This window comes from Hemitrygon akajei, chromosome 4 (assembly GCF_048418815.1).
Source record: "Hemitrygon akajei chromosome 4, sHemAka1.3, whole genome shotgun sequence".
Lineage (NCBI taxonomy): Eukaryota > Metazoa > Chordata > Chondrichthyes > Myliobatiformes > Dasyatidae > Hemitrygon > Hemitrygon akajei.
The window spans coordinates 168,227,079-168,239,846 of NC_133127.1; the positions used below are offsets into that span (position 1 = coordinate 168,227,079).

At 36.8% G+C, this 12,768-nt stretch overlaps 1 protein-coding gene across 3 annotated transcripts in view; it reads right to left on the bottom strand.

Annotated features, from left to right (window-relative positions):
- LOC140726920 (periostin-like) overlaps positions 1 to 12,768 on the bottom strand; it is a 66,060-nt gene that overhangs the window by 10,306 nt on the left and 42,986 nt on the right. The window contains exons 16-20 of one of the 3 annotated variants that reach the window (XM_073043922.1): positions 10,586 to 10,631; positions 7,866 to 7,940; positions 5,694 to 5,774; positions 1,255 to 1,302; positions 126 to 212 (exon numbers count right to left, since the gene is read on the bottom strand). In XM_073043922.1, the coding sequence (XP_072900023.1) occupies positions 126 to 212; positions 1,255 to 1,302; positions 5,694 to 5,774; positions 7,866 to 7,940; positions 10,586 to 10,631 (337 nt within the window). The remainder of the gene's footprint in view (positions 1 to 125; positions 213 to 1,254; positions 1,303 to 5,693; positions 5,775 to 7,865; positions 7,941 to 10,585; positions 10,632 to 12,768) is intronic. The other 2 variants (XM_073043924.1, XM_073043925.1) reach the window with 2 other exon arrangements.

Below are 12,768 nucleotides of genomic sequence, written 5' to 3' on the forward strand. Positions count from 1 at the left end.
GTACTTAATAGAAGCCAAACAGATAGGACATACAGGCAATTAGTCAACTAGATTGGTAAATAGGAATGGGGTTCCTATCAATCCATGCTTCAGGGTGAAAGGGTGAGAGCTAGCAGCTCACTAACCTCCGTGAAGGAGTTTTTTGACTTCTTCATCCTCAAGTATTTTGTGATCACCCTCTATTATCTTGGTGACCTTGCTGTACTGTGTTCCTGACAAGATACATGTCAATTGTGAACCTCTAACATTTTCTCTACTTCTACTGTAGGAAGGTTACAAATGTGATATTCATTAGCATACTTTAGATACATTAACACATTTACTTTTCAATTAATGTCATAATTTAAGTAATAAGCAGAAAAGTTTAAGACAATTACATGACATGCTTAAACAACAATATCTCAGAATACTTATAGAGCAATAGTTTAAGTGGAGAAAACAGAATAATTTTAAAAATGCCGAATTCTTCCTGTGATATTTACCTTATCATTGGTCTAAGAAGTGATGGAAGCAGGTCAACATCGTAAAAGTTTTGTTAAGATAGTAGATTTTAATTTGGCTTCCTGAATTATTTCAGGCTCAAACTAAACCCCACTTAGAATATTGATTGCTCTCAGAACAGAAAAAGGGGTTTATCTAACATTTTTGACCAAATTCCACACTGGGACTATGTTGCTTATTTCAAATCGTACTTTATTGGAGGCACAAGCAATTTTGTTCATAGAGTAACAAGTTCAACAACACAATGCTGCTCTTCACTATAATGTGCCATTTCCCACTATTTTGAGTTCCAAGAATGCTTCTACTGTCTCTGAGCAAACAACATTTATAAGAAAATAATACCTTACTCATTTATGTATGTAGGGTTTGACTGGATTTTAATTATAGATGCAAAGAGACTCAAGCCATTTACTTGCATGTGTATTTTTGATCAGGTATAAAATGTAAAACAATTCCCTATCAAAAATGAAATAAACAAACTTCCCCTTTTTAGTTAAACCTATCAGAAACAAAGTTTGCGATTAGTCCCAGGAGTTAGATACTGCTAAATGTCAGGATGTTTTTTTTTAAACGTGTAGGGAGGGAATCTCTTCAGAAACAAAAATACCCAGGTCATTTTGGTTGGGGTGCTGGGGTGGGAGTGGAAGGGTTGGGGAGGAAAAAGGAGGAATTTTATAGCAAAATCCCATCAGTCACACTATAAAATGTAAAATTGAAAAATGTATCAAAATACGCTTTCAGTAAACTACAGACCTCTTTCAATAAGTTTGGAAAGGGCCATAGCATCAGCATCACTCGTTCCTGAATCATCACCAAGGGAGAGAGAGATAGAGAGAGAAAGTAAACAATGATATTACATTAAGCCTCTGGAGAAATAATATAAATGATTAGTGGGCCTGAAGATTGTTACTAACCCTTTTCCCAAGACCTACTTGTAAGTCACAGCTATAATAACAACTGTATCAGTAACTCTTTCTCAGGATATGGAGTAAATCTTAAATGTTTGCCAAGCTAATTCTAATGAGGTGACTAAGTAATGTCTATCCAATGCTGACCATTATTTATCTACATACCTTCATACAATATTGCAGTTCCAAAGCCCCATTTGCAATTACGTCACTATGTTTCCCAACATCTAACCACAAGCTCCATACTCTCCCTCTTTCTTCTGTTCTACTCTTTCAGTTTAAAAGTGCCTTCTTCGATACAGTTCCTGTTTTAGCACAATGCCGTTCTACAGTTTGTAGCTTTCTGTCCTCTTAGCATTTTTGCTCATTGCTCGCTAAACCTCTCCTATTCATGTACTTATCTAGTTGTCATGCTTGCCCAACTCCATCTGGAGTTTCACTAATGATGGTTTAAAATGTTGGCTCTTCATCCCAGCTCACAGAGCTTTCTCCCACATCCACTATCCTGTACTCAGTCACTGCCCTTTTTGCTGGACCAACATTTGAGGATGACTCTATTATGTTCTGTCTCATTCTATGCGGGGTCCCAAAACTTCCATCTATGCATCCTTTAGCTGTTTTCCTCTTTACTTAACACCATGAGTAGTTTTACTAATTTATTATTTATTTTCATGAGGTTCAAATTAGTATGAACTGTATCAAATATTATTGAGTAAATGGTGATGACTAATATCTGATTTTTTATTATAGGATTATGGTGTCCTTCAACCCAACTCATCCATACCTAGTCCTACGCCTGCATTTTGCCCATATCCCTCCAAACCATTCCTATCAATGAACCTGTCTAAATGTCTGTTGAATGTTGTAATTGTATCCGCCTCTACCACTTCTTCTAAATGCTTGTTCCTTTTGCTCACCACCCTCGGTGTGAAAAACTTGCCTCTCTAGTCTCCTTTAAATCTCTTCTCCTCTCACTTTAAACCTATGCCCTCAAGTTTTAGACTCTGTACACTGGAAAAATGACTGTGACCATTTACTTTATCCATATCCTTCTTAAGTTTTATAAATATCTGTAAGCTCATCCCTCAGCCTGTTTTGCTTTAGGAAAAATAATGCCAGTCTCTCCAGTTTCTTATTCCTCAAGGTCACCAACCCCAGCAACATCCTTGTGAATCTTTTCTGAAAATAATTTATTATAAATATAATACAATAAATAATAAGAATCATATGCCTTTTAATACAAGATAAAATTAAAGTAGTTAAATTATTTCATACGTCTGGGAAACAATCCATGGGTTCAAGTCTCACTATAGCACCTGGAAAAATAATAGTGAAAATATCTAGAAGTACAAAAAACAGTATCGGTAAAAATAATATTGGATTGTAAAATATCAGCTCATCCTGGAATTTTTATAAGAATGGAACTCTACCAGAGTCTGGCAGATGATTTCAGAAACACTGCAGAATGGTTGGCTCTCAACTGTCCTCTGTACTGATCCATTAGCCACTCAGTTGTGAAAATCTGCTACATGAAAATGCGAAAATGCTACGACTGGAAAGACAGCCGAGCATCAACACAGAAGATGGACATGACGAAGGCACCTCCAGCTTACTTTATTCACCAAAGTCCATTCAAAGATTAAACTTGGAGACTTGTCCCTCAGATCAGTTAAATAACACATTATCAGACTCACAGCTATACTTGTCTGTATGGATTTCACATTGCAATCTATACATGATTCCCATCCTGTTGGAGGGAGAGACAAAGGCACAGTGTTTTATCAAAGGCATTAGGAGAAAATAATTGTGAAATTCTTGATAAGTTTTCAAATCCTACAAACTTTTATGGCACCAGGTCTCACAAAGGCAAGGAAATTTGCAGAGTATGATATACTGCTGCGTTTTAGTTGATGAATCAATATTCAGTATCCACATACACGACTGACAAGCCAAATGAAGAGAGGGTGCACAATATATTCAAGGTGAGAAACTCCAATGTGGATTAACAAGAGTGGTAAATTCTGAATCTGACTTAGTCCTGAAGTTCATTGCTGCCAGAATAGCTGAGCCAGAGGGTAAGAAACAAAACAAGATAATTTTCTCATCCTCACTGATCTAATGATTACAGATACAGGAAGGACCACTCTACATCCCTCCTGTTTGATGTGTTGTGCTATCATCAAGCAGAATAGACCTCCTTGACAAGCCAGGGGAGCAATCTAGTTCAGTGAGGAGCAGAAACAATAACTCGTGTACTAAGTACTGTGTACTAGCCAAATGAAATTGCCACAAATAAGCCGAATAAGCAGAAGCTGTTGCATGCTAATTTACTGACGGTTCAGAAAAACATTTCATAGTCCTGTCTCATCCAGTGATAAAGTGCAGAAGAGAATAAATGAACAGCAGGATGAGATCATGTAGACATTCCCATACTCCATGATGGTAAAGAGCAGCGACGGAGTGTAACAGAGACAGCTGAAGGACCTGCAAACATCTAGAGTCATAATACTGCACCGAGAAAGACTATTTGGTGCAGCTCATCTACGCTGACGAAGATGACCACATAAGGTGACCACATGTTTGGTCCATATCACTCTAAACCAATTAATGGCAAGGGTCCATGGACACCTCAGTTAATGGTAGTGGTCCATGGCAAAAAAACTTGTAAACCCCTGCTCTAAGCCTTTTATATCTATGTATTTATCCAAGAGTATTTTAAATATTGTAATTTTACCTGCATCAACTACAGTACTTTGTCTGGCAGCTCATTCCATATGCACTCAAATATCTGTAGAAGAGTTTTCCCCTTAAGTCCCTTGTAAATCTTTCCTTTAAAACCATATACCTTCTAGATTTTGTTTCCCTTTCGCTGGGACCTGAGATGCATTGACATATAGAAATGTTGAAAAATCTACTTCAATTAATCTTAGATATCTGCGATTTATCCAGGGATTCAATGCCTGTGGCATCAGCCTACTGCTTCGGGGTTGCAGTCTTCAGCATCTGTCGGTTAAAGCCTTGAGACAGAAGTATCAAACCAAGGACTTATCCCTCCTCTTTGATGGCAGTCTTCAGACAAATCATGTCACTTAAAATAATATGAAGAGTGGTTTAGACCACAGGGCTCAGGAGCCACCCAACAGAAGTGAAGACGTTCTGACCACACACTCAAAATAAAATGATGGGTCGAATCTAATCCAACCCATCATGGCCCCATCAGGTAACTCTTCTTTATAAACTGATAAAAGATATCACCAGTACTTCTGTCAAATTGATAGTAGCAACAAGTGAAATTGACGATGAGAATCACAGTAAAATTATCCCATAGACTAGGGTGATATCCATTATTAGGAAGGCAGTCCTATTTGTTGGTAGACCACCTCATGACATCACTGTGGATGATCTCATTCTCAGTCATCTTCAGTTGCTTCATCAGCAAGTCTCTCACCATCATAAAGTTAGAAATTTGTATGTTGATTGAATAATGTTCAGCTCCATTTGCAATTCCTCAGGAAATGAGGCTGGTCATACCCCATGTGCAGCAAGACTCACATAACATATCGACTCAGGATGATGTAAGAAAACTAACATCTGCACCAGATGAGGGCTAAGCAATGGTTATCCCCAGCAAGAGGGAAGGTTAATTACCGTTGACATTCAACAGCATTGCCATTACAAATTCTCCACTAGTGAATAACTAATTCAACTAGATTTCCACTTAAATCCTTGTGGCAGGTGATGGACCAGGGATTCTGTAGTCACCTTCCACTCCCAAGCCTTTCTACAACCCGTAGGGCACACTGATAGTGTGGCAGATCATTCTCTGGTTGTTAGATGATCACCATTTCAGTAAAAAAAACCTACTCAGGGCAAAGGCATCCACTTGTTTGGGACCCCACCACCATTCTCAAGTTTTATCCACCACTTAAGTATTCTGAATTCAGTCTGTACAATCTATAAAACATTTTGCAGAAATTCAACGAGATCACTTCAATTGCATCTCTCTAATTAGCATCTTCTATCAACTGGACTTATAGAAGGTGGCCACTGCTTGTATGTTCCCTCCTGGAAGCAGCACTCTGTCACGATGTTATTGTTTATTGGGTGAACATAATGAGACTTTCTATCTAAATCATCTCAACAGAACCTATATTACATGGATTAGAGTGATTTAGAAAGTAGCTCACACAATCAACTCACCAGGATAGGTATTAAACGCCAACCTTGCCAGCGATCAACATATCCCATGAGTGAAGTTTTTTTTTAAAATAATTAATAACTCACCGCTTTGAATGACCTTTCCACTAAATACTTTTATTTCTGGTTTAGATGTAACAACTCTTGTAATTTCTGTGACCTTAGTTTCTGAGAAGCAAAGATATTAGCGCCGTTATTTCACTAAATTAATTTCTCGACATTCAAGTTTAGCAAGCATAGCACCGTCAAAATAATAAGGAAAGGAAAGTCTTTGTTGGACTGAATTTGACATCATATTGAAAGCCAGTTGAATCTAATGGAACCATTAGTAATTTTGTCCCACTGTAAACAAATGCTATCCCATTTTAAATGGAAGCTTATTTCATAAACTGCAGAAAAACCCTGCCTGCCTTTGGTGGGTATTAATCCTGTGATTATAATGAAGCTCAGATTTCAGAATAGTTCTTGATATTTCTATTTTGAATGACCAGCTGAGGTAAATGCAATCAATTTCACTTACTTCAGTTTAAAAAGAATCAGGTTATTTGCAATTTGTGTTTAGCAGGAATGCATTGTTCATATAACAATAGGCCTCAAATACCCTAACACAAGTTTAATGTTATTATATTTTAGCAGTCTCCTGTCTTATTATTCCAGTTGTGTAATTTTCCAAAAAATGACTGAGGCTTAGTTGGATATTTAAGTGGGCTGATTACCAAATAATGTGGCTAAAGATACAAGACTTCACACCCAAATTAATTCTATATTATGATCATGGGAGAGCCCCTGTTACTGTACAAATATAATAAAATTAGTCCCTCATCTATCTCTAGGTAGCCAAAAGTATAACTAAAAATGATCTTCAAGAAAAATCTATATTGGAAATCAAATGGATACAAATCAATTCAGTTTAACAGACTGAAAACTTTACAGGTGATGGTTTCATTTCTGAATTAGTCAGATCCTTGCTACTATCATCCTAAAACTGAAGCTAGCTCTTGGCTGAACCTTCTTAAGATATACAATAAGATCTCAAATCCCATTGATTTTTGTGCTTCTTAGATTATAGGATGACTATGTCATTTTAATTCAACTTGCTACAGCCAATAGGATTATGGTTCCTTCAGCAACATTTCCCATTTTTGCCCCATTGCACCCAGATAGTATTTCAGCCATTCAATCCAATGTAGACCATCCTTTGAACTGCTGCAGACATCAGTTTCCTGTTGCAGCTAAAGTTTTTTCTTAACTTCAGAATGAACAAAAATCCTGTTGGATGGCTTTTGAAATTATGATGGCAATCTACACAACAGAAAATCATTTAGAATCATTGCTGACTAAGTCTTCCAGATTCTTTTACCCCAGTGCTGTCAGCCAAAAGTCACTTTTGGTTTCCAACTCAATTCAACTGTGCAAAGGGTCACATTTCATATGTAGATGATTTTAAACCTGTTACACAGAGGTGACTTTCTTTGAAAAGGCACCTTTAGGTTTGGGTTAATACCACACACGTAACTTTAGAAGTTCACATTCCCGTCGCAGATGACTATTTCTACGTGCAATTAATTAGGAATTCATGTACATGCTCCTCATAACCTTCGATCCATTAATCATCGCAAATGCTTAGGAGATCAATGACTTGGGTAGCAGGGTTCTTGCAGGTAGGAATAGGTGGGATCATTATTGTAAGAGAAGTTTTGTAAGTTAAAGGTTAGAGATTATTTTTTACACAGGTGTTATTGGAGAATAAGATGCCATAGCAGAGAGAGCATGGCATCTTTCAAAGGGGAACGTGGGCAAGTGTTTGAAGCTGAGGAAGATACAGGACTAAGGAAAAGTGCAAGATCATAAAATCATTTTTGGATTGCTACATTGCGATGCGTCCACAAAGAGGAGACACTTCCTGCTTTTCTCTAAGTATCCATGGCTCCATTCCTGGCAGGCAAGGGGAATAAGATTATAAAATGATCCCTTATGTTTAATAAAAATCAAATTCCTGCCAAGACATGAGGCCAAGAACAGATTAAGTAGTCAGGTCAGCCCATTATTTAAAATACAGTTGCACCACAATGAACTTAGGGTGCTCACTAAAAATTAAATAAAGAAGAAAAATAATTCAGTTCCTTGCACCACCACAAAGCCTGTGCCCCATTGGCTTCAAGAAAGAAAGGGGTAAAATAGGGAAAAGATTAGCAAAAAACACTTTAGAAAAGAAAGGAAGAGTTGCTGCAAATACAGTGCACGAGGATGTGTATCTACCATACGGAATCACTTCTTTGGTAAAGCTTGATCCAATCTCTGTGATATCTGGTTGTATGACCTTAATAACACGAGCTGAAAATTCAAGGACAATATGATTTACAGGCAAGCACTCTCAAGCAATCATATGTCAATTAACCATCACTTCGTCCATTTTAACAGCCAGCCGCAATCTGTTTCATTGAGGTAGAAACGTTGTCTTGAAACAATTAAGGCATTTTTTAATAATACAGTTAGAGCACATAACTAAATAAATTTAGCTAATTGATCAGCTACTAATCAAGCTGGACGAGATTACTATAAATTCTGATGCCATTCTCTTCGCAGTCATCTGGTTCTGGGGGTGGAACTGGATTCTCTGGTGGTTGTGTCTGGTCTTCCATTACTCACGCACTTTGCCTTAATAATTTTCTTTTTATCTTTCGACTTTATGCCTGGTCTTTGCCATCCAGACAGGATCTGTATTCAAATCAAGTTGCTTGACAAATTGGCAAAGTCATACTCTGTCACTATAAATTTTCATTTGATGATGATCTTCTTTATATCATGAGTGCCATGCACTTAAGTTTACTTCTGTTCCTTTGAAGGAGCCCAAGTTTCAATATCATAAAGTAATACCATGCACCTTCCATATTACTTACCGTATTCTACAGTCTATAAAGAAAAGAGACACATTATGTCATTGCAAATGTTATTGCTTTGTTCAATGTGGTCCATGACAATATTGTACATGAAGGCTGGACATCTGGCACAGTGCACGGACTTGATTTCAATGTCCATGAAAGTTAATGCTTAACTGAATATCCACTGATCCCTCACCATCAATGATCCATTTGACTGTGCCCACAAATTATTCTAGCATTTCTCAATCAACTATCCAGATCTATTTAGCATCACATCATCTGAGTTGCACTGATTGCAGTCTGAAGTTTAAGTTCTGTTCAGAAGTAAATAAGTAGTTTCCCTGCACTCTGTACAGATGTTTTTGGAAGTTTTATATTGCTCTTATTTAGCATTGCAGTCAGTTTATTTTCTTGTAATATTTCTTGTTAATCTTCTCAGCTTTGAACTGCAATAACACTGCTTCTTTGGGCCTCTTGCCACTCATAGTCTGCCCAGCAACACCTGTTATTCCCTTCTTGTAAAAGAGGACACTACTATTTAACAGGAAGGGGGGTTCACATTGTTTGTTTCTGTCCTGTTTGAACTATCTTTTCACTCTTTCTTACCTGTTTTAGCAGAATTTCATCCTTGCAATAAAAAATATATTTGTGGTGAACCAGATTTTGGAAGCAAAGTACAGTATTATTTTGCACATTCACTTAATATATTCTAAGGTGAAATTTTTCTCCTCTTCTAATTTTAGCTCTTTTTATTATATTACCTTTCATTTAAACTTTCACCAGTTACATTTACAGTTTATGCCACTTCCAAATCCTGTGTACTTCGCCCACCCCGATCAGAAACAAAATTGGTCTTGCGACACTTTTCACGACTTTTCAGCCAGACTACATCATAACCTCCCGAAGGAATTCTGTTATCTTTCTGCCTCCTTCCTCAGCCAGAGTGAGATTAAGGATGCATTGTTTGCCTACTCCACCATGAGAAGGTTATTCTGTTAGTATACTTAGTTTGGTATTATGGACATTCTTCTTGTCTTTCCCTGATATATTGTCTAACAAAAGAAGTCTAGAATTATCTCACTTAGATATCATTTCTTACACACAGAGACTTTGTGTCCTTTTCCTTGCATCTAATTAGTTAACATTCCGGTCATAATGTTGTTGGAGTTCTGAGTTAAGATGACTTACAATTAGTTTTATATAAATTACTAACTGGTTCTGGCTAAAGTGTAACAGACGTTTTCCATGCTAACCTTTTGTGCCAATTATATGTCAACCCGAGAACAGAAGCATGATTTCATGTCTGGGAATTTGGCATAGATGTCTTTCATTTTATTATGACAACAGTTCCTTATCTATCCTTTAAACCTTTTCCCTTTATGCAGTCTGTAGAAGTTATCCATAAATTTTCATCATGGGTTTGAAATTGCTCTTTGAATTATTCCTTTTTAAGTCAATAGAAAAGGCTGGAGAATAAACTAGTAACTCAAGAGTGTATGGATCATTAAAGATACTTAATTCAGTCTAAGTAATCCAAAAGGATTACTTTGGATTATTAAACCATTGTCAAACTCCATTGTTAAGCCCAGGTGTAAATGTTAGTACCAATCACTCCACTTCTATGACATATAAAATGAAGGAAAAACAGAAGAAATACCCAGCAATTTGAAAGTCCGAAAGTGTTCTGAAGATCCAAAATCTGGCACTTGGCTAGATTCTGGCACAGATCAAAGCTAACCTAAATAAGACAACTTGGTTAAGTAGGAGGAAGAAGGAACCACTACAACACTTTGCTTCTCCAATGTTTTCCTTCATTTGTTTCTTAAGTCCTACCCAGTAACAGATGGCCCTGTGCACCAGACCCTCTTATTACTGTAAGGATCCAAATCTGGCAGTTCTTCTCAGATTCAATGGAGTTCAAACTATTCTTCTTATAACTCATGAGGCTTTGAAGGCTTAAGCAGTAAAGCCAATTAATCCAGTTATCCTCTAATACTTAATCAACTATTATTTTATACATATATTTCTTGAAACTAATAATGACATTAAGAACAATTATTAACTTTAAAAAGTGCTGATAATAGTTGAAGGACTTACTGGTAAGGGGCAGTTCGATCCTGGTGTAGGTATAACTTGGGATAATCTATTCAATGACAAAAAAAATGACAAACGAGACATTAAGTACCTACGATGCTGATTATTCACACCTAAATGAAAACTCATTGAGATTACATTCCTCTGAGGTTGATTTTTATTCATTTTAAAGTAACACATTAAGAAACTGCATACAATGCTGGGAACACTTAGAATTAAGGATTATCTAACTGTAAAGAATTTGAAACACCCTTAATATTTATCCACTTGATCAAATTTTGCACATATTTGTTTAAATTCTGCACAATTTAAACAAATTGATTTAAGCAGATGATTGTGCTTATTCTAACAAGTGACATGAAATAATGGATAGTACACTGTACTTTGCACATTATTCCAGCTGTAATTTGCAGCTGGAAGTGAGAAAATTGAGGCCATGAGAAATTGCAACATGGATAGTAAATTTATGACAGGTTACTTGCAGTAAAAGACTACTTTACCAGACTAATCAGGTATACTGCTGCATTGACTTAAGTTAATGACTTGAACTTAGGGCAAATGATATGATTTCAAATTCGCAAATGATGACATTCACTCATTTAATCTATTAAGTCATGGAGTTTCAAAGAGGTTTTTTAGAATGGATCCAGTAATGAGTACAAGTTGTTCTCCTTAGAGAAGATTTAAATTGAGGAGTTTAAAATCATGAAGAATTAAGATAAAAGAAAGGTTTTCCAGGATCTGAAAGCCAATAAACAGTGTTCAGGACCCACTGATGATAAGGACCAGATGACACGAGGAAACTTTTCCTTTAATGCAATAGTGGTTAGGACATTCATAAGGAAATGCAGACTCATCTGAAAGGAATATGTAAAGGAGTTGTGAGAGGCAGTAGGGTGAAGCTAACTGGAATATTTTTGGAAAGATTTAGCACAGATTTCATGGGTCAAGTGGCCTTCTATTATTGAATGATTCAATTGTGTCATGGTGCTTTTCTTTTGCCAAGTTTTGTATCAAGTATAATCCTTATGCTTCATCTCCCTACACTCAATTCCATCTTACTTTTCAAAATATTGAAAACAGTAGACTCAAAACCTTAGGTGCTGCACTGTAAATCATCCTGATCTGCTTCCACCCACTTGCCAGTGCACATTTATAGAATTATGGAAGATCATAAATAGAACAAATAGATATTACATATACACTCAGTGACCACTTTAATAGGTGCAGGAGTGGCATCCGGTGCGGTTTCAAAGGTCATAATTTGAGGTAAATTTATTATCAAAATACAAATATGTCACCATATGCAACCCTGAGATTCACTTTCTTGTGGGCATACACAGTAAGTACAAGAAAGTAACAGGATTAATGAAAGTCTGCACACAACAGGACAGGCAAACTCCCAATGTGCAAAAAAAAACCCCACCAAACTCTGCAAATATAAAAGAGAAAAAAACCCAATAAAAATCAAGAACATGAGATGAAGAGTCCATGACAGTGAGTCCATAGGCTGTGGAGACAGTTCAATGATAGATAGATAGATAGATAGATAGATAGATAGATAGATGGATAGATAGATAGATACTTTATTCATCCCCATGGGGAAATTCAACTTTTTTTTCCAATGTCCCATACACTTGTTGTAGCAAAACTAATTACATACAATACTTAACTCAGTAAAAAATATGATATGCATCTAAATCACTATCTCAAAAAGCATTAATAATAGCTTTAAAAAGTTCTTAAGTCCTGGCGGTTGAATTGTAAAGCCTAATGGCATTGGGGAGTATTGACCTCTTCATCCTGTCTGAGGAGCATTGCATCGATAGTAACCTGTCGCTGAAACTGCTTCTCTGTCTCTGGATGGTGCTATGTAGAGGATGTTCAGAGTTTTCCATAATTTTCCATAAGCAAAGATGAGTGAAAATATCCCCACTGGTTCAAGAGCCTGATAGTCGAGGGGTGACAACTGTTCTAAAACTGGCAGTGTGGACCCTGAGGCTCTTGTACCTTCTTCCCAATGGCAGCAGTGAGAAGAGGGCATGTCCTGGGTAGTGAAGGCCGCTGATAACGGATGCTGCTTTCCTGCAACAACGTTTCTTGTAGCTATGCTCAATGGTGGGGAGGACTTTATCCGCGATGGACTGGACAGTATCTACTACATTTTATTGGATTTTCCATTCAAG